The 23,541-nt window shown below is 43.9% G+C and overlaps 1 protein-coding gene across 2 annotated transcripts in view; it reads right to left on the minus strand.

Moving 5' to 3' along the window:
• LOC124722942 (hyaluronidase B-like) overlaps nucleotides 1-23,541 on the minus strand; it is a 199,776-nt gene that overhangs the window by 19,217 nt on the left and 157,018 nt on the right. Inside the window, exons 3-5 of one of the 2 annotated variants that reach the window (XM_047248105.1) lie at nucleotides 14,384-14,523; nucleotides 14,061-14,227; nucleotides 3,454-3,664 (exon numbers count right to left, since the gene is read on the minus strand). In XM_047248105.1, coding sequence (XP_047104061.1) covers nucleotides 3,454-3,664; nucleotides 14,061-14,227; nucleotides 14,384-14,523 — 518 coding nt within the window. The remainder of the gene's footprint in view (nucleotides 1-3,453; nucleotides 3,665-14,060; nucleotides 14,228-14,383; nucleotides 14,524-23,541) is intronic. The other variant, XM_047248106.1, reaches the window with a different exon arrangement.

Raw genomic sequence — 23,541 nt, forward strand, 5'->3', positions numbered from 1 at the left:
TGCCGTTTCAAGGTAAAAGATGGTGCAGGACTGACGAAATACGGCTTTTGCTTGGCCGTTCCCACCTTGTGTAACTAATTTTAAAGAGATACAGAATTTTACTCGCCATAAAACTCTGTAATGAAGAATTAACAATATCCTCCAAATAACTTCAATGTTTATACAGCACTTAAAGATGGAGAACTCGTAATATCTGCAAACACAGCACATACCAAACCTCACTCACAACGACAAAAACGGTAGAAAATGCCGGTGACTGTTTATGGTGATCTCTAGTCCACGTTCCTGTATGTGATTCTAAAATTTATCACTAATTTGAAGCACTAACCAAGAAGCATGATGTGTTGCTATGTACAATACTGGCAATTAAAACTGCTACACCACGAAGATGACGTGCTACAGACGCGAAATTTAACCGACAGGAAGAAGATGCTGTGATATGCAAATGATTAGCTTTTCAGAGCATTCACACAAGGTTGGCGCCGGTGGCGACACCTACAACGTGCCGACATGAGGAAAGTTTCCAACCGATTTCTCATACACAAACAGCAGCTGACCGGCGTTGCCTGGTGAAACGTTGTTGTGATGCCTCGTGTAAGGAGGAGAAATGCGTACCATCACGTTTCCGAGTTTGATAAAGGTCGGATTGCAGCCTATCGCGATTGCGGTTTATCGTATCGCGACATTGCTGCTCGCGTTGGTCGAGATCCAATGACTGTTAGCAGAATATGGAATCGGTGGGTTCAGGAGGGTAATACGGAACGCCGTGCTGGATCCCAACGGCCTCGTATCACTAGCAGTCGAGATGACAGGCATCTTATCCGCAAGGCTGTAACGGATCGTGCAGCCACGTCTCGATCCCTGAGTCAACAGATAGGGACGTTTGCAAGACAACAACCATTGCACGAAGAGTTCGACGATGTTTGCAGCAGCATGGACTATCAGCCCGGAGACCATGGCTGCAGTTACCCTTGACGCTGCATCACAGACACGAGCGACTGCGATGGTGTACTCAACGACGAACCTGGGTGCACGAATGGCAAAACGCCTTTTTTTCGGATGAATCTAGGTTCTGTTTACAGCATCATGATGGTCGCATCCGTGTTTGGCGACATCGCGGTGAACGCACATTGGAAGCGTGTATTCGTCATCGCCATACTGGCGTATTACCCGGCGTGATGGTATGGGGTGTCATTGGTTACACGTCTCGGTCACCTCTTGTTCGCATTGACGGCAGTTTGAATAGTGGACGTTACATTTCAGGTATGTTACGACCCGTGGCTCTGCCCTTCATTCGATCCCTGCGAAACCCTACATTTCAACAAGATAATGCACGACCGCATGTTGCAGGTCCTGTACGGGCCTTTCTGGATACAGAAAATGTTCGAATGCTGCCCTGGCCAGCGCATTCTCCAGATCTCTCACCAATTGAAAACGTCTGGCCGAGCAACTGGCTCGTCACAATACGCCAGTCACTACTCTTGATGAACTGTGGTATCGTGTTGAAGCTGCAGGGGCAGCTGTACCTGTACGCGCCATCCAAGCTCTGTTTGAGTGAATGCCCAGGCGTATCAAGGCCGTTATTACGGCCAGTGGTGGTTGTTCTGGGTACTGATTTCTCAGGACCTGTGCACCCCAATTGCGTGAAAATGTAATCACATGTAAGTTCGAGTATAATATATTTGTCCAATGAATACCCGTTTAACATCTGCCTTTCTTCTTGGTGTAGCAGTTTTAATGGCCAGTAGTGTAAGAAGAACTATATGAACTATCGAAGCCGGCCGCAGTGGCCGAGCGGTTCTAGGCGCTCCAGTCTGGAACCATGCGACCTCTACGGTCGCAGGTTCGGATTCTGCCTCGGGCATGGATGTGTGTGATGTCCTTAGGTTAGTTAGGTTTAAGTAATTCTAAGTTCTAGGGGACTGATGACCTCAGAAGCTAAGTCCCATAGTGCTCAGAGCCATTTGAACCATTTTTTTGAACTGTCGAACTGTCTCGGTTACAAATAATGCACCTTTGATGGACCCGCAAGGTACAGGGAAAAACAGTGTAGAAATGGTGTTACTTCCAGAGGTCGCTACTGACTCGACTATGAATGGGGTGGCAGAAATAACTGTTTCCACATGGTATCAATGACAGGTTATAAGTGCACCAGGATTAATAGACGCACCAGGCATTAACAAGCTAGTCAGTGGTAACTCAAGATTGACTGTAACTAACGTTGAGTCCAGGGGCGCATCATGGGCCTAAATTCTGGTTGAAAATGGCTCTGAGAACTATGGGACTTAACTGCTGTGGTCATCAGTCCCATAGGACTTAGAACTACTTAAACCTAACTAACCTAAGGACATCACACACATCCATGCCCGAGGCAGGATTCGAACCTGCGACCGTAGCGGTCGCGCGGTTCCACTAAATTCTGGAGTGACCAGGAAACATACTGAAGAATCCTCTTTCCTTCGCTTTTAATGTACGTATATCTAACGTTCCTAACGACCACTACTACTACTACTACTACTACTACTACTGCTAATAATAATAATAATAATAATAATAACGACAATCACTTTTGTTTGGAAACGAACTGGTGGAGTGGGCGTTTGAGCATTGTTACTTGTAGAACAAGTTAACTAGACGATGCTTCCTCTTCTCGAATCTTTCGATGACGTCGTCATACCATGTGTCACGGCTTCTGTCAAGTATTCTGGCAGTAATGGTTTTTCAGTTGGCGTACAAGCGAGAGCTGATAAGCGATCCTGGGCCATACTGTTCCTAAATTACGTTTTTACGCGTTAAAGACAAGAAAAACTCCTTTCAATTGAAGCACTTGTTGCAGAAATAGCAATTATACAAAATAGTTCGTAAGCTTCTGGAATAATTTGATCCGTTTCATTCTCAATCATTCTTTTGATAATGTCTCCCAAACTGACAGAGCGATGTTTTTTATGCTGATAAGAAAATACAGTCTCCAGTTCTAGACGCAACTGTGAGCGACTGAAGGACCCACCATCCGTTTGTAATAATGAATCCATTCCGCCCACTGGGAAATTATGATCATAATTGGCGAACTGAGTAGAATCGCCTAATTTAAGGAAGAGCAGTTTCCATTTGTGTTACAACATTATCCAACACCTCGAAGTACACCTGTTTGTATTGTGACATCAGTGGATTGCCAATATATTCATCCATCATTTCAGGTCTATTCATGGAAACTTAAAAAGTAGATCAATATATCTTCATTTCTTAAGTTTCTCATGTGAGACTGGACTAGGGGTATCACTTACAAAAAAGAAAACAATTGCACACTTCTTTCCGAGAGGTTGGTTAGATTCGCAAATATTCCGCACGTGGCATGCGCCAATGAACAGTTTAGAAAAGCAAAAATATATGAATTGGATATGACTAATATATGTACATTTATCAATAGGACATGTTTTGGTTGAGAAAACTTACATGAGTGAGGAAGTCTGTTGAGTCATGGTACCTGTACCACACGTAAGGATAAATTCGAGGACCAACAATGCGTGGTGTCCTTTGTGCAACTCTCCGCGCTTCCAGTAGACGTCCAAGCATAAATGGTACATGTTGTGGTGTTGACTTCGATGACTTGCTCAAATACAGGGAAGGAAATAGCGCAGTGCTCTCATCGAAGAGCCACTGTATCCTGAAACACAAATATAGAAGCGAAAATAAATAATATTTACTTGTTATTTCTGGATTTAATGATTAAAATAATAATATTGTTCTAAGTTTATTTAGCAACTACTGGTAATTTCCTTACGTATCACAGATGGAATGCAACCAAGATATGGATGTATTTAGCACTTTCCTCTTTGGTTTCGATGTACAAATTGAAAAATTGTGACAGTTTTTCGGAAATAGGAGAGAAATTCGGTGGCTACATTTCTTACTAAAATTCGTTTCTCAAAAGCTGTTTGACTGTCAATTCTTATGGATGACACACATGGAAATGGGTTACAAAAATATTAAGGTACTTAGTCACAACAATGAACTAAAACAATTGCAACGAAATGTCGACTATATATGAAGCATTTTAAAAGCGCCTGCAAAACTTTCTCGGAACATACATTCGCACGTCTTTTCTTGTGACGTGTGAATGTATGTTGCGAGAAAGTTCTGCAGGCGCTTTTAAAATGCTACACACACACACACACACACACACACACACACACACACACACACACACACACGATACCCAGAACTCCTGAAGATAGCCGGCCCTTGTGGCCGAGCGGTTCTAGGCGCTACAGTCTGGAACCGCGCGACCGCTACGGTCGCAGGTTCGAATCCCGCCGCGGACATGGATGTGTGTCATGTCTTTAGGTTAGTTAGGTTTAAGTAGTTCTAAGTTCTAGGGGACTGATGACCTCAGAAGTTAAGTCCCATAGTGCTCAGAGCCATTTTAACCATTTTGTACTATCCTGAAGATAGACGTTGACTGTGGATATTGTATCACAGACACAGTCTCTCTGGCTGTTCAGCATTAAACCCGCCCAAAGATGTAAACAAAGGGTTCAAATGGCTCTGAGTCCTATGGGACTTAACATCTGTGGTCATCAGTCCACTAGAACTTAGAACTACTTAAACCTAACCAACCTAAGGATATCACACACATCCATGCCCGAGGCAGGATTCGAACCTGCGACCGCAGCGGTCACGCGGTTCCAGACTGAAGCGCCTAGAACCGCACGGCCACACCGGCCGGCTAGATGTAAACAACCGTGCATGAGTAGTGTCTATTAGACGAAGGGGTACCGGTGTGTACAGCAGTCTGGACTACCACCTCTGAAGGTCTCGCTGTACGGTGGTACAACATGCAATGTATGGTTTTCAAGAGCAATAAAAAAGGGCAGAAATGATGTTTATGTTGCTCTCTATTCCAGTTTTCTGTACAGTTTCCGGAACTCTCGGAACCGAGGTGATGCAAACCTTTTTTTAAGATCTGTGTGTGAGTGTGTGTGTGTGTGTGTGTGTGTGTGTGTGTGTGTGTGTGCGTAGCATTTTAAAAGCACCTCAAGACTTTTTTCTCGCAACATACATTCACACTCTTTGCTTGAAACTTCATTTATCTATATCTCTTTCGATGGTAGAGTCGACAGTTCGTTGCAGTTGTTTTAGTGCATTGTTGTGACTAGGCACCTTAATATTTTTGTAAGACATTACCATGTGTGTTATCTATAAGAACTGACAGTTAAACAGCTTTTGAGAAACATATGTATAAATAATTTTATACGAGCTCTGCTGGCAGCGGAGCTGAGAAATGGCCTTTGCGGAGCATTGCAGACTAGCTCTGACGTAGACGCGATAATCCGACGTCGCTATGTCACTAAAGAATAGTGCGAGCGAGCAGGTTTTAGCAGCTGATAGCATCTATATCCACGACTCTATGGTGACATGCTGTGTGTGAATCCAAAATCGGAGAATTCGTCTCTCCAAGATTCCAAAAACGAAATACAGATTAGAGTCATAACAATTAAATTTCTCCTCGGAGATCTTCAGGCGGTCACTTAAAAATGATAATACATCATCGGATCAAAAGCATCCGGGGACCCCAGTGTAAAGCAAAGTTGAGCACTGGACGTCACGAGAGACGGACCCACCAGTGTAAAAGGAGGCGGGGAGTAGAGAAGCAATAACAGCAGACTGTGACGGCAGGAGAGCTCAGTGACCTCGAACCTTCTAAAGCTGCGCGAGTCGACTGTTGCTGATGTGACTGTCAAGTGAAAATGTGAAGGAACAACCATAGCTCAACCAAGACAAGGCAGACTTCATGTACTGATGGGCAGGGTCTTTCGAGCATTACAGAGAGTGGTTGAAAAAAATCGCATGAAATTAACGGAAGGAATCAGTCGTGAGTTCCAAAGTGCTACCAGCAGTCCAGCTAGCTCAATGACTGCGAATAGGGAGTTAAAAAGAATGGGCTACAATTGTAGAACTGCTCCTCATAAGCCACATATTGCTGTAGTCAGTGTTAAGGGACGCTTGAGATGATGTAAAGAGTGACGCCACTGGGTAGCTCATGATTGGAAACTAGTGATCTGGAGTGACCAATCACGCTTTCACCTTTCCATTGAAGAGTTTGCATTGTTCAAATGCCTGGAGAACGTTACCTGCCATCGTGTCTAGTGTCAAACAGTGAAGTGCAGAGGAGGTGGTATCAAGACAGGAACGCCTTTGGGGTAAGTTAGAATGTCAACTTCGCTCCACACCCAGCGTTCAATATTACTACCTTCTCTGATTTCGGATCTTGAGGAAGAATGGGTTGCCATTTTACTCTATGCTATCGCTTGATCCTTGTCCCGTAGTTATGCAGGGTCAGCCATCGTTAATCGGATTTGGCATGTTAATGTTTAAGGGGTGGCCGGATGCCCTTCCTGCCACCACTCCATACCACCCCGGGACGGAATTGGTGTACCCCAACTGTCTGCGTCGAGTGTAATCCATGGAATAGTGCGAATGTGTTCAGATGTCCGCGAGCCGTGGAACTGAGGCGGAACATGGGGACCAGCCCGGTATTCACCTAGCGGGATGTGGAAAACCGCCTAAAAACCACATCCAGGCTGGCCGGCACATCGGCCCTCGTCGTTAATCCGCTGGGCGGATTCGATCCGGGGCCGACCCGCCTACCCGAGTCCAGGAAGCAGTGCGTTAGCGCTCTCTTCTACCCTGGTGGGGAAGAATCGGTTGCCATTCTTCCACAGAAATTCAGACACCTCATAAAAAGTGCTTCCAGCAGAGTTTAAGCCGCCATAAAAGCGAAGAGTGAAGGCACTCCATATTAATGTCCAGTAATAGGCGTCCGGATACTTATGATCAGAGACTTTACATCGTTTTTGAACCACGTTTCCTCTCCCATCACAGTTCTTGTAAGGAAGTGATCTCCTTAATTCTCTTACTGTTTCAAAAACTAGCTGCACACTGTCTTCCGTCAACATTCTCGGAACCCTCTTGGGAGAATCGTTTGTAGTCTTCAACTGTCTCAATATTCTGCGCACATTCGCTTTTCTATTCGCTGTCGGATCGACAGCTCGTTCACTGTAATGCGTTTGTGAGTCAAAATCAGATTGTGAATACGTTGCACATTGTCAGCAGTCTGTGTAGTGCTCGGTCTGCCACTACGCAGAAGGTCCCGAATATTGGTGCGCCCACTTTCACCAGATAATCCGGTTGCCTAAGGAGTAAATGTACTGTGATCAACGGCGTCACCTCTATACAGATTCTTCAACCTCCTGTGCACGCCTGTCACTGTCTTGTTGTCGCAACACAGGAACTGTAGACTGATGTGACAAAAGTCATGCGATACCTCCAAATATCGTGTCGGACCTCCTTTTCCCAGGCGTAGTGGAGCAACTCCACGTGGGATGGACTCAACAAGTCGTTGGAAGTCCCCTGCAGAAATACTGAGACATGCTGCCTCTATAGCCGTCCATAACTGCGAAGGTGTTGCCGGTGAACGAAATTGTCCACGAACTGACCTCTCGTGTACGTCCCATAGATGTTCGATGGATTCATGTCGGGCGATCTCCGTGGTCAGATCATTCGCTCGAATTGTCCAGAAAGTTCTTCAAATCATTCGCGAACAATTGTGACTCGGTGGCATGGCGCAATATGATCCATGAAAATTCCATCGCTGTTCGCTGCAACTGGTCTCCAAGTAGACGATCATAACCATTTCCAGTCAATGATGGGTTCAGTTGGACATGCAAACACAACACACACCATTATAGAGCCACAACCAACTTGCACAGTGCCTTATTGACAACTTGGGTCCATGGCTTCCTGGGATCTGCGCCACATTCGAACCCTACCATCAGCCTTCACCAACTGAAATCTGGACTCATGAGACCAGGTCACGAATTTCCAGTCGTCTAGGGTCCAACCGTTATGGTCACGAGACAAGGAGAGGCGCTGCAGGCGATGTGGTGCTGTTAGCAAAGGCACTCGCGTTGGTCGTTTGCTGCCATAACGCATTAGCTCCAAATTTTACCACACTGTCCTAACGGATACATTCGTCGTACGTCCCACACTGAGTTCTCCGGTTATTTCACGCAGTGCTGATTGTCAGTATGCACTGATAACTCTACGCAAACGCCGCTGCTCTCGGTCGTTAAGTGAAGGTCATCGGCCACTGCCTTGTCCGTGGTGAGAGGTAATGCCTGAAATTTGGTACTCTCCTCACACTCTTGGCCCTGTGGATCTCAGAATATTGAATTCCCTAACGATTTTCGAAATGGAATGTCCCATGCGTCTAGCTCCAACTAGCATTCCGCATTCAAAGTCTGTTAACTCCTGTCGTGCGGCCATAATGAGGCCGGAAACCTTATCACATGACTCACCTGAGTACAAATGACAGCTTCGGCAATGCACTCGTCTTTTACAACTTGTTACGCTATACTACCGCCATCTGTATACGTACAAATCGCTATCCGATGACATTTGTCACCTCACTGTATAATAGCACGTTGCTTCAGACGAATATCAAGTGCAGCAGCTGCCTTGAAGTGTAATGACAGCGCAACTTGCGGAAATAGGTCGAATTAAATGTGAATACAAGCTGGAAGAATGTTGCTATGATCTCTGTGAATAGCAAAAATATAGAACAGAAGTTGAATTTTTGAAAAGAAAAATATTGTGCATTTTTTTTGGGGTGACGCACGTATCAATGTGATGCCAAGTATGCGTAGCTGTCAATCAGTGGTGTACTACCCACTGCTAACCTCAGGAGGAGTACTTGCAGCGAGCAGAACATGTACAGATGTACATGTGCAGAAATTACGATCCTGAATCCACACGAGCCTGTTGTTCTCGAGAAGAATGAAGCGAACTGTTTCCAAAGTAGTGAAACAAAAGATGAAATTTCCGTTGTACCATTTCTAAACTGTAGTGTGATCCTGACATGGACGAGCTGATCGGAAAATTGATCTTCCATCACTTCACTTACAGTATCTGATCAAAAGTACCCACTGTTATGACGACGTCATCTCTGCTGGGAACATTTTTCATGAGACGTCTAAATATCTATGGAGGAATGGCAAGCCATTATTCCTCATGAGCCGAAACGAAAGAGGGGAATGATGTAGACCTAGAGCAAAGTCGGCGGTCTAACCCGTGCCGAAGGTGTTCCCTTAGGTTCAGGTCTGGACTCATAGCATGCCAGTCTATTTCAGAAATGTTCTTGCTCACAAACCATTGCCTCGCAGATATGCTTTACGACTGGGTGCATCGTCATCCTGATACAAGCAATCATCTTCTCCAAACTGTTCGTCTACTGTAAGCAGTTCACAGTACTGTAAAATATGTTCATGGCCTTCCGCATACACCATTTTCTTAAGCGCAGTTGGGGGGTCACATCCTAGCCACGAAAAACATCCGTACACCGTAACACTGCCTCTACCACACTTCTTTGTAGGCACGTTCTCCAGACTTTCGGGGGTTGGGGAGTTGGGTTGTCGGGGGCCAGAGACGAGACAGCGAGGTCATTGGTCTCATCGGATTAGGGAAGGAAGGGGAAGGAAGTCGGCCGAGCCCTTTCAAAGGGACCATCCCGGCAGTTGCCTGGAGTGATTTAGGGATGGGTTGGGTTGTATGGGGAAGGAGACCAGACAGCGAGGTCATTGGTCTCATCGGATTAAGGAAGGATGGGGAAGGAAGTCGACTGTGCCCTTTCAAAGGGATCATACCGGCATTTGCCTGGAGCGATTTAGGGTTGGGTTGGGTTGTCTGGGGAAAGAGACCAAACAGCGAGGTCATCGGTCTCATCGGAGTAGGGAAAGATGTGGAAGGAAGTCGGCCGTGCCCTTTCAAAGGAACCATCCCGGCGTTTGCCTGGAGTGATTTAGGGAAATCACGGAAAACCTATATCAGGATGGCCGGACGCGGGATTGGACCGTCGTCCTCCCGAATGCGAGTCCAGTGTGCTAGCCACTGTGCCACTTGGCTCGGTAGGCTTTCGGCAAATCCAAAGGGTATAGCGTGATACATCAGTCCAGATTACTCGTTTCCAGACATCCACTGTCCACTAGGGTCGCTCTTTACACCACCTCAAACGTCGCTTGGCGCTGACTCCTGAAATGTGTGTCTCCTCATGGTGCTCGACCGTTGTGGCGTACCCCATTCTTTTTAACTCCTTGCGCTTTGAATCTTTTACGATGCTGGATGCTTCATTTCTGTCAGTACAAGAGGTTTGAATGGCCCTGAATCCTTCGCATGTTCACTTCACAGTACCATCACCATTACACAAGGATGTTCAGAATAGTTTGATCACATAGTGTATGCTTTACTCATACTATGTACTGTCTGTAAAAGAATGCCATGACATGCTGCAAAAATCAATAAATTAGGAACAACATTAGACGAATCTTAAAGTTCATTTAATTCGTAAAATAATGTATCGTAAACAATACAGACACTTCTTGACCAAAGTTGTCAACATTTCTCCATACACGATTCTACTGTCGATAAAAACTACGAATTAACTTTTGTCCCTCTTCAGGAACAATATGTTGTCAGGCCCCTCTACAGATACCCCTTTGACGTGGGTGCACCTACGGTACGGTTATCTGTATTGCTGAGGCAAGAAAGTTACCGCACGCCTGTAAGATTTGTATCTCGTGGTTCCTGAGGAGAATTAAGTATACACTGAAATTAAAATTACGTTTCAGTCTAAAGAGAAATAAATTTTTACACAGTTGGTATCTGAAGTGATGAATCGTTTATATGCATTTACACTGATGAGCCAAAACACTATGACCACCTGTTTTACAGCTTGTTTGTCTGTCCTTGAAACGAAATACACAACTGATTCTCCGTATCAGGAATCCGACAGTTTGTTAGTTGGTTTGTGAAGATATGTGGCATTACATGTCAAGCGGTCCTTGATAAAGTTGATAATTACATCACTGAGTAGTATATCAGTCTCGTTATTGTGTATTACGTATTGTAATGTTATGTGGTGTATTTTATACTAATAAAATCAAGTCGTGGCACTGTAACAACGACACGATCGATCCAATAGTACAGAGATCATTGATGTTCGTGCTTGTGTTACGACATCTCTGGCAGTGGCCTGGATCGACAATAACTCTGTGATGATTGTTGTGCTCATTTGCTGCCGTGTCTGTCTTTATAGACTAATACCGATAACAAAAAATCGAAGCGAAAACAATTAGTGCATCATTGATAACAGGAAGAAATCTACTAGGCGTATCTAGATATACTGCAAAAAGAGGGACAGAAAGAAAAATTATGGTTGAACGTCCCGTCGACGAAGAGGTCATTAGTGACGGAGCTACTGCAGCGTGTCACGTTACTTAATATGAAAATTAGCGTAATAATAGAAGAAAAACTGAACATATTCGTAGAAACAAGTCAGTAAAAAAAAAAAATGCTACCAGACCACTTTCACGAAAGCGACTGTCCAGAGCGTCCAGAGAACAAACACAGAGACAAAGAAAACACAGTTGCAAACCAGATGAACACAAAGATGAATTTATGTGATGCAAAGAGCACAAAATTTGGACTGCTGATCAATTGGAACACATAAAATGGTATGGTGAGCTGCTTTAAAACTATTCCCTACAGCAGGAGATGTTTATGTACGGAGAACACCAAGTTTCATTGTTACTGATACTTCCTCCTAGCCGGCCGAAGTGGCCGAGCGGTTCTAGGCGCTTCAGTCTGGAACCGCACCACCGCTACGGTCGCAGGTTCGAATCCTGCCTCGGGCATGGATGTGTGTGATGTCCTTAGGTTAGTTAGGTTTAAGTAGTTCTAAGTTCTAGGGAACTGATGACCTCAGATGTTGAGTCCCATAGTGCTCAGATCCATTTGAACCACTTCCTCCTATTACTGCGAAACAAATATAGGGTTATCAGAGGACTGGATATAATTGAGTATCACGGCTTATCCTGAAACGATATATATAACTTGAATTAAATTCAATGAATGGAGGTAACAGGGATGAAATCGATGGAAATGTAGTCATGAAAATATATCAGTGAAATACGCTCAGAATGCTGAATCTGCAATGTAATGGATATGTCGTGACTAATGAAAATCTGTTACATGACAGGAGTGCCTACTTATTGGGAGAAATCACCTTGGCATATTCATTACGTTGCAGGCCCCTTGCATGGCTTGGACGTAAGATATCGTGTTTTGACTAATCATTTCACTCAGTTACCCCGTCCAAGGGTCTGCAGACCTCACAGTCATGGGTCAGATGAACAAAGACATTCACTGAGGTGTCAGGAGTGCTAAATCTCCCATATGGACTGGATGTAGTGGCAACACAGTTCATATTAGCGAGGAACTGAGTTCAAGTTTAGACTTTTTGGGTATCTTTATTTTTTATTTAATTTTAAATCAATTGGGTACCTTAGCCAGTGACACAGTGTCATAGAACACACCATGAGAGACATTAAACTTGTTTAAAAAGAACAAGACGAAACTAGGAAAGTGAAACTATGAAATGTGGGAATGAAAACAATAATAATATACATACAGCATTAGTGTTGCTTCATTTTACAATTCTTAGTAATGGATAAGGAAGAGAGAAGTTGTCTATTATTAGCAACAAATCCAGTGTTCACGTGCACTGATTTAGAGAAACCATAGAATCCCCAAATCAGAACCGATGAATGAAATAAACGAGCCTGTACCATCTTTTAGATGAACAATTTTCGTAGAGGCCTATGCATTTACGATTGTGAGAGCACAAGCATTCGTTTTAATGGCGTTAGGGTATCCACGGAAAAAATAAATTTGGATGCTCATGTATGAACTGGATGACCGCGGAAAGTTGTACTTAATAATTCAACCAATGTAAGCAGGGGATATTCGCCTAACTGCGAAGAAATCATTTATGGGGTCACTCCTAGATCCACTATTGTTTCTCATATAGCCTATGAAAAGACCTCCCGTCTAAAATACAATAAGCAGTAGTTCTTTTTGCGGATGACATTACAATTGTAAGCGAGGGAAACATACATACAGCAACAGAAGAAATGGTAAATAATGTTCTTAAAAGTATTATAGGGCGGTTTTCTGCGAATGGTCTCACTCTCAGATTAAAAAAGATACAACATATTCAGTTCTGCACATGTAGAAGTACCAAACGTTGGAGAGAGACAAATCAATAAATCGACATGTTTTGCGTATTTTCATTCACTAATGGCATATGGAATAATATTCTGGGGTGACTCATCTTTAAGGCAGAAGGTTTTGATTGCTCAGAAAAGTGCTATAATAATAACATATGATGCTCACCCATGAGCATCTTGTAGACATCTGTTTAAGGAGTCATGGAATTCTGACTGCTGCTACACCATATATTTATAATAACAGAAGAAAAAAATGACATTCAGTACTCTGAAAAAAAGGGGCTCAGTACGCTACAACAAAACTTTTGATCACTTGACCAGTGATGTAAAATGGCAGACAGACAGGAAAGTGAAATTTCAAATCAAACTGAAAAATTTTATCCTTCGCAACTCCTTCTGTTCCACAGAAAATTTCAATTTTTTAAATGTATTGAATGTAATGGGTAGTAATACTAACTCACATCTGTATTAAAAATAGAAAAAAAAATTAAAGGTCTTCATGTATCCATATTTAAAAATGAATATGCTATGTGGGTGTCGCTACGGTCGCAGGTTCGAATCCTGCTTTGGGCATGGATGTGTGTGATGTCCTTAGGTTAGTTAGGTTTAATTAGTTCTAAGTTCTAGGCGACTGATGACCTCAGAAGTTAAGTCGCATAGTGCTCAGAGCCATTTGAACCATTTTGAGCTATGTGGGTGTAAAATGACTCATTCCACATCATTACGATTAATGCTGCTAATAATCCATGTAATATGACATTAACCAACAACTAATTTCCTTTGCTTAAGCTACCCCCGAAACCTCGCTAGCTTGTTAGAGAGTGGCTATCAAGTTTTGTAGCCACAATAAATGTAATTATAGAATTAATATCACTAATGAGTTGACTGTGATGAGATTAATCTTTTCTGCGCTATGTGTAAACAGATAGTGTATCTTACCCATCGTTCTGCTTTTCCACATCACGTGAACAGTTCTGCTCTCTGTAGTTGAAGCAGTATGGGTATGCGTAATACCCCCACTGAGCCAACGGTCGCTGCTGTCTCGCCAGTTCTAGTGTTGTCTCCATAAATTCGCGAGCTCCCTTCTCAAAATCATGTCTTGCCTGCTTCAAAGAGCAAATTTTTTAAAGATTCCAGAAATTATAAATCATAGAGTTCTATCTTCAATAAAAATTATTTAGAAGATATTTTAAGAAAATGAGTGTTTATGTTTGAAGAATACTTGAAACATAAGATCACGTACAAGAGAAGGCAATTCTTACCGCTTTCTCTACGCTTGATTTGCTCCAGAATGGATGTTGGGACCTCACTAATTTTCTAGAAAATTCCGGATATGGTGCATAAGAACCAAACAACTGTTTCCACACTGGACGCCAAGATTCCATATCTATAACTCCAATACCTGAAAAAAGTACTGAATATGAAATTGGCTTTGATTAATATTTCAGTGTCGATTAACAATAACGATATTGCAGTGCCTGAGTTGTTCAGAAGTACGAAGCATCCCTCGGACATGAATGCGTGTCCGAAGGACCATGCACTGAGGCAACTACATCCGTTATGAAATATATGAAATGTATTCGCCGCTGCGATTATGGGTGACCATCAACTGTAAAATGGAATGACGACGATGAAAATTTGTGCCGGACCGGAACTCGAATCCATATTTCCCGGTTATGGCGAGCGGTCGCCTTACTACTAGGCTATCCGATCACGCTCCACCGTCAGATCCAAACACATCGTCAACCATATGTCTACAACCTCTATTCGTACATTAATTACATTTAATTGAAAGTCGCTTACCTGGTGTCGGCGAATGAAAGCGATGCTGCAGTGTTTGTCCTATTCAGAACTCTGCACTGCACTATCGTATTTATTCAATTAAATGTCTGCCCTTTGCGAGAAAATGCATAATACATGTAGGAATGCAGATTGTAGATACATGGTTGATGACATATGGAAGTTTGGGTGTGGTTGTGAAACGTGTTGGGGTAGCCTAACGGTAAGGCGACCGCTCGCGATAACCGGGAAATCCAGGTTCGAGTACCGGTCCGGCACAAATTTTCATTGCCGTCATTCCATTGTGGAAACTTCCATACGATGGGCACGGAAACTGGTCAAAGAAGAATGGGCAGAGATTTGGCGCCTAGCAATCTGTCATAAAGATCAATAGTACGCTGTCACACAACCAGTAATTAGAAACTTCACTCCTTTCGAAAATTTTAGGCAAGCAGGAAGCTGAAAATTACCTCGGTAAGAATAAGTACTAGCCATGGTTCAACTCCTTCTCACTTATATTGAACAGACATCAAAGACAACACTCATTCTGCGCCTGTTAGAAGAAAGAAGAAGGGGATGTGAATCACGTTCTGTTTTCCTGGAATTTCTGTGAGGCACAGCAAAACCATTCACTGCAAAACCTCCTAAAACTGAAAATGCCCCTCCCAACAAGTGCTCCTGTTTTGTTGTGCCACGAAGATCCTCAAATATACAGAGCCCGTTTTTACTACACTACTGGAAAATGAAAAAAAGAACACCAAGAATTTGTCGACCCAGAAGAAGGAAGTTTTACTGATACATTGTTCAGGGAGTACACACACACACACACACACACACACACACACACACACACACACACACACACACACACACACACAATTAAACCGACAGAGTCGTACTGATCTGAGTACAATCAACAGGGCATACAAAATGTCATTTCTAGAACCCTGGACACTTTCCTTTTTTGCCGCGCGGGATTAGCCGAGCGGTCTCAGGCGCTGCAGTCATGGACTGTGTGGCTGGTCCCGGCGGAGGTTTGAGTCCTCCCTTGGGCATGGGTGTGTGTGTTTGTCGTTAGGATAATTTAGGTTAAGTAGTGTGTAAGCTTAGGGACTGATGACTTTAGCAGTTAAGTCCCATAAGATTTCACACACACTCACTTTCCTCTTTCCTTTTGCAGCAAAGCAGGCTGCAATTCTCCCATGGAGATGATCGGAGAGGTGACGAATGTAGTCTTGCTGAAAGGCTTGCCATGCAATTTCCACCTGGTGCCTCAACTGGGCAGACTGCACAAGATGATGTTTCATCCGGCCTCATACGTGCTAAATAGGCATCAGATCTGGGGATCGTTCTCACCACAGTAGTTGGTATACACCTTGGGTGGCGCAGGATACATGTAGAAGTGCACTGGAGAAACACGTAGCCTTGTTTGTGCATGAACGGAAGCACAACAGGCTGAATGATGTGCACTGTTCAATGTCCCCTCTACATTCAGCAGAAGAGAACAGCCATTGCAAGATATGGTTCCCTACACCATGATGCTTGGTGTTGGCCCTTCATGCCACTGTCGTAGACACTCTAGAGTTGGTGCTTACCTCCACAACGGCATGCACAGAGATGATCATTATTGGCATCAAGGAAGAGGTGACTCATCACTGAAGACAAAATGTCTCCATTCATCCTCCCACCACAGCCTACCATGACACCACTGGAGGTGGGCTGTATGATGTTGGGGAATGAGAGGAAGCTGCCCTAATGGCGTGCACGATCGTAGCCCTGCTTCACAGAGACAGTTGCAAGTGGGCCTCGCTGATATTGCTGGAGCAACAGAGACCCTAATTTGTTGTGAAGTCACAGTGCAATCCAATACGGTGCTTTGCAAGATGCGACAGTCTTGGCATGAATCTGAATAGACGCAGGCTGATAAACATGTACACCACTGGCAACAACATTGATGCACTGTGGACACCTCTCATTTTTTACAAAGTTCTGCAGCACGACCACCCAGTCTCCCGCAGACCCACCATACACCCTCACTCAAATTCTGCCAATCGCAAAAAGAAGTCACATCCACGCTGTTGTGGCATAACGACAATGTTGGAGGCATAGACAGAGCTCTATGTACCATATCAAACTGGCTGCTACTGGCTCTAGAGGTGAGCAACTGACGTGAAGCTTGCAACATGCCACGGCTAGTAACACAGTTCCTTGTTTGCTCCCATTGCTGCACTTTTGATCATTGCATTAACTATCCTCTCGTAGTGTCCTGTGCAAATATGAAACACCTTAGCAGCTTGAGTCAAAGTGTTCCATTTTTATTTTCCAGTAGTGTAAACAGGGTGGTTCATTGATAGTGACCGGGCCAAATATCTCACGAAATAAGTATCAAACGAAAAAACTACAAAGAACGAAACTCGTCTAGCTTGAAGGGGGAAACCAGATGGCGCTATGGTTGGCCCACTAGATGGCTCTGCCATAGGCCAAACGGATATCAACTACGTTTTTGAAAATAGGAACCCTTATTTTTTGTGACATATTCGTGTAGTACGTAAAGAAATATGAATGTTTTAGTTGGACCACTTTTTCCGCTTAAGATCTGAGGTCATCAGTCCCCTAGAACTTAGGACTACTTAAACCTAACTAACCTAAGGACATCACACACATCCATGCCCGAGGCAGGATTCGAACCTGCGACCGTAGCGGTCGCGCGGTTCCAGACTGTAGCGCCTAGAACCGCTCGGCCACACCGACCGGCGAAATTATGTCTTTATCTTTCACAAATTAAGTACACATAATTACATCCTAGATTGGTTACATAAGAAGAACTAAAATGTCCGACATGTGTCGAAAACAAAATGGAAACAGTCATTCATCCCACCATTCTCAGTGCTTTTTGTTGGAGTTTGAGAGATTCAATAACGCTTAACGCTTATGCCATCCGTGAGCGTTAACCGCTGCCCTACACCTACGTGGCATGATCATTGTGAGTCTACGGAGATCACCCGGCCTACTGCCGCCATGACACATTTCACGTTAGGACCACGAAGATACGATACGAAAAATTAGGGTTCATACGGAAGCATATAGTCAGTCGTTTTTCCCTCGCTCTTTCTGCGAGCGGAACAGGAAAGGAAGCGACTAATATTGTTACAGGGTACCCTCCGCCACACATCGCAGAATGGCTTGCAGCGTATGTAGATGTAGCTGTATCCGTTCCCATTCTTCAATGAGAGACCATGATAGTTCTTGGAGAGTCCGCGGTGAAACAGGACGATCACGAACACGCATGTCAAGCATGTTCCATATACGCACGATGAGGCTTAGGTCGGGGCTCATCGCCGGTCGTGTCTGGGTTTCGCAAGACACTCCTCACGCCCTCCACTTACGCCCTGGCATTACAACAGTGGTTCAAAAATGTGTGTGAAATCTTATGGGACTTAACTGCTAAGGTCATCAGTCCCTAAGCTTACACACTACTTAACCTAAATTATCCTATGGACAAACACACACACACCCATGCCCGAGGGAGGACTCGAACCTCCGCCGGGACCAGCCGCACAGTCAATGACTGCAGCGCCTGAGACCGCTCGGCTAATCCCGCGCGGCAGCAGTGGTTCCTGACCTTTCTGACATCTTACCCCGATTGCACTCAGATATTAGATAGTAGCAGCTCCCCCTATCCCCCACCATCGTCAATATAAACTCCTAACTAAACTTTAGAATGAAAACAGATTTTCTTTGAAACTTCAATTTTTAAAATGATGAAAGTCAAATATTTGATTTTTCAGGTAATGAGTCAATGAAATAATTGGTACCGCTTATTTCTAACTACTTTATTTTATAACTGATGAAGCAATTCTCAGTTCATCGCACCTGCAACTCCTCAGAAAGGAAAACTAACTATCCACAGTGAGGATAGACACTTGTTACAAAACATGCTTTCTCTGCACCACTCCTGTCCCTAGCGACGCTCTCTTCGCCCACACCCTGCACACCCTCTTAAAACCAACCAAATTAAATTGTATTTATTATACTTTCGTCTGTTGTTTCTGTAAATCACATGATTACTGGACTCTTTACTTGTGAACCGACAGAAATTGGAAGAACTCGAGTGCCAGTCCTTTGTGTCTCGCTACTGTCACTAATAATAATAATAATAATAATAATAATAATAATAATAATAATAATAATAATAATAATAATAATAATACGATGTAAGTCCTACAGGAGTAGAGTAGTCATTAGATACTTAACTGTTGTGTTGTGCTGTCAATTTGTTTATTTACTGTTGCGAAGTGAATGATGAAGCAATTTTTGGTCTTTTCTGAAACTGCCTCCAACTGAGAGAAGGCATTTTCATGAGATACTTATGCATATGTGACGTATACGTCTCAATTTTACTATCAAAAATTCGTGGCGCAAAGTAGGTGTGGATGGACTGTGTGAGGAAGATATTCTTCATACATTCGTTTCACAAGCTGTAACGTCCACCACACTGTGTGTCATGCGTTAATGCTATTGTTTGAAAAAAAAATGTAGTTTGTAGTAGCTTATGTAATGAGTATTACAGTCTTACGAAATATTGATAATAGTATTGATATAGTAAAAATAAGTTAATTTCGTAACCGAAACACAACTGACCTCTTTTGTTTTCACCCCTCAGAAAATTACATTCTACCCCTCAGGGGTAATTACCCCAGGTTGGTAACCACTGCATTAGAAGGAATTCAGGCCCACCACTGAATGATGTAGCAGCCACATAGTCCAAAAGGTTCTGTTCTATGTACTATCTGGCGGTAAGGCGACCTTGGACAACGACAAGATCCGTGTGGCGGTCAACAACGAAGCCTCCCCACAACTTTGGAAATCTGTAAATTTTCCGCACAACATTTGGCAGGTTCCGCTCACTACGGGACTCCGCACACGACCTTGCGTCATATGATATCTGGACTCACCTGTGAATGACACGATTCGCCAGTGACGGAGTTTTCAGCTGACATGGGAACGACAGAACTTAAGGCGAGCTGCAAGATGTTGTCATGTAAAGCGAGGCAGTCGATAAGGACATCTGGGTTGTAAGGTCCTATCTCGGAGCCCTTTCATTACAGTCTGAATGGACACAGCGGTCCAATTGGTCCTTCTGGGATCATCTTGCAGTGCTCTGGAGATATCCGTACGATGGCACAACGCAGAGATGGTCAGATATCGGTCTTCACGTGGGGCTGTATTGTGTTGGCGACCTTGTACAGCTGCCTTGTGTGCTGACCTGGCTCCCTGTAACGTGTCCATAACCTATGGATGACACATGGAGAGGCATTGGCATCTGAAGCAACACGACCGAAAGCCCATCTTTTTTCAATCAAACAGACCGACCTTTCAATGTGCATTGCATTAAGATGACACATTGCATGTGCTTAGTAGAATACAATGTCGAAATGACAACTGACATCTGTGTACCTCTCTAGAAAACACTGGGACACCGGTACTCACTTCTTCCTGAAGGGTCACCTCAAGCTGTAATGCATAGCACAGCCAATAGGAGACGAATGATTTTAATTGTTGCCTACATTGAAAGCGAAGGTCTAACGCCATGCAATACGACCACAGGTATTGCGAGTACTGTGTATTGAACCGGGGACCTAGAAACGACGGAAAGGCTTCGTCCAACCGTAGCCCTCAGTGGTACACAAGCCCACAACAGGCCATAGCAGTCCACCCACCCTACCACCGCCCCACACCGAACCCAGGGTTATTGAGCTGACGAAGGTCACATACCAGGCGAGTGTAACCCCAAATGTTTGTGGTAGAGCAAGTATGGTGTACGCGTATGTGGAGACAGTGGTTGCGCAGCAATCGCCGACATAGTGTAAATGAAGCGGAATAAGGGGAACCAGCCCGCATTCACCGAGGCAGATGGAAAAGCGCCTTAAAAACCATCCACAGACTGTCCGGCACACCGGACCTCGACACTAATCCGCCGGGCGAATTCGTGCCGGGGATCGGCACGCCTTCCCGTTCGGGAAGCAGTGCGTTAAACCGAGCGGCTAGCCGGAGCACAGGTGTAGTCTGTATCGAAATAGATTTAACATACCAGACGTTGATACACATGCTCCCTAAATTCTTTTGAACAGTGTAGTAACGTGTCAGTATGAAATTTGGTGTACTATTTGTCGTTGCATAAATGCTCTAAACACCAGACATACACTTCCGTGTCTCTGCTGAATTATTTTCCATATCACATTTTGTCCATACCTGTAACGTCAAAATTCATTAGCTATAACTACTGCACTTATGCGACATAGCAAAATAATTTTATGTCATTGTTCAAACTATTTGCCGGCCGAAGTGGCCGAGCGGTTCTAGGCGCTACAGTCTGGAACCGCGCGACCGTTTCGGTCGCAGGTTCGAATCCTGCCTCGGGCATGGATGTGTGTGATGTCCTTAGGTTTAAGTAGTTCTAAGTTCTAGGGGACTGATGACCTCAGAAGTTAAGTCCCATAGTACTCAGAGCCATTCGAACCATTTTCTTTCAAACTATTTATATTGAAATCATATGTACATCTGATTATATATTTGTATCAAGCTGTTGACAGTAAGGTTCAGTAAATCATAACCAAATTTAAAAAAAAAGTTTGCTGACGTACACAAGGTGAGTTACCGAAGTCCAGCTGCTCGGCGACAGAAAACCGCGCTGGCGGTGAACCGGAAAGCACGCCAGAATTATGCTCCCGTTCGCGTGCGCCACATTCCCCTGTTTACCTTGTAACAGGCCACAGCTGCTGCCTGCAATATTGACCCAGGCCGCGCACGCACTGCTACTTGGTCGTTAACCTCGGACTCGCTGATGGCGTTTATACTGGTCTTTATGCGATAGAATATTTCTCCACTGTCGATTTGGGAGTATAAGACGCAACACGGGAAATAATACAGGAGACTTTGGCTATTCAAAAGTATACAGGGTGAATCACCTAAAACTTGCACCACAAATACTGCAGAAATGGAAAGCGCTATTGATGTTCGGTTTTCACATAATGGATTGGGACTGTTGACCCTGTAGTTTGCTCCCTTTATCCCCCAAATCAACAAACCAACCAGAATGGATTGTGTGGTGTGCGTACTATAAGACCTTCGGTACACACACCATCAGATTATTTGACTTGTCGCACTAACGAAGTAGGCGAGTGTCAGCAATATGTCTCTTGGTCTTGTCGTGGCGTGTTTATCTTCTGCCGTTAGGTCAGATGATAGAAATGCCACTTGCACGCTTAGAGTAGCAGATTGACGGTGACCAACTTTAAACAGAACTTGATTAATTTTCACACACATTTATTAAAATAATAAAAATCATAGACATTACGTAACTTAATTCTGGATGCTGTTTACAATTGACAATCTGAAGTTCCTTTGGTCTTGGTATGTTAATCTTATTCTCACATATCTCTGATACTTGACAAAGTGTCTATACATTTCTCTTCATGGCTATGTACAGGAATATGATAATCTTATTAGGTGCAGACTGAAACTTGACTATAGACTAATGCAGACTAGTTAATCGGCGGTCTGTACACTCGTTATAATACCTCGAGCGTTCAGGTATCACTGCGCGAGTGTGATCCGCGAGGAGAAAAGGTTCTACGTTAGCAGCAATCTCATTGGCTGCGTTACATATTAATACGCGGATCGGCGGAAGCAGAATTTGGTCAGACTTTATGGCAGCGCCATCTCGTAGAGCGGAGACGGACGAGAGCTGGGCCTGCGCTGTTGTGCTTAGCGGGGCGCGCTCTAGTGGGAAAGTTGTGTACGCGCTGATTACGCGGAACTTTGTACACAACAGATTGGTAGTCAAGGACTCGTTTTATTAGCCAATCAATAAATTGCAATAATACTTAGAAGTGTATTTTTGTGCAAACACATACTACTTTTTTAAGTGTAACAATGTCTATCGACATTAACAAACTAAATGGAACGATGCCTATTAACATTAATAAACTAAAAGTAGGGTAAATTAGAATGTCAGTGGTGCTTGTACAGGATTCTAGTGTACGAGGTATCGTATTTTGAAAAGTTCCCACACCGACACTTGTTTGTGCCCTTCAACCGCCGCAGTTGCTAGGTACGATGTTGTTATTTTTGCATACAACGTGTTTGTGTATTCCTTGAGTGCATTGTGACTTGCCTGTCAAGTAGTGTGTGACACTCGTGAGAGGAAGATGCGATTTAGTAATGTAGAAAAAGCTAAGATGCTCACGGTGTATGTAGAGAGTAGGAAGAATGCAGTTCGTTCTTGTATGGTGCATACAGCAAGATACCCCAATAAACGTCAACCATCTCGGCAAGTATTTATCAACATCTTCAACCAGTTACGTGAAACTGTGTACCAACTAGACAATGTAACAGAAAGAAACAAGTGACAACACAAGAGGGGGAAATTAATGTTCTTGCTGCTGTTGCAGTTGATCCGCACGTTAGTTCATGCGCAATCTCACGAGGAAGTGGGATGAGTCAGGAAAGTGTCCTACGCACTCTCCACTGACATACACTATGTGATCAAAAGTATCCGGACACCCCGAACGATATACGTTTTTCATATTAAGTGCATTGTGCTGCCACGTACTACCAGGTACTCCATATCAGCGACCTC

The sequence above is a fragment of the Schistocerca piceifrons genome, chromosome X, assembly GCF_021461385.2.
Source record: "Schistocerca piceifrons isolate TAMUIC-IGC-003096 chromosome X, iqSchPice1.1, whole genome shotgun sequence".
In the NCBI taxonomy this organism is placed as follows: Eukaryota; Metazoa; Arthropoda; class Insecta; order Orthoptera; family Acrididae; genus Schistocerca; species Schistocerca piceifrons.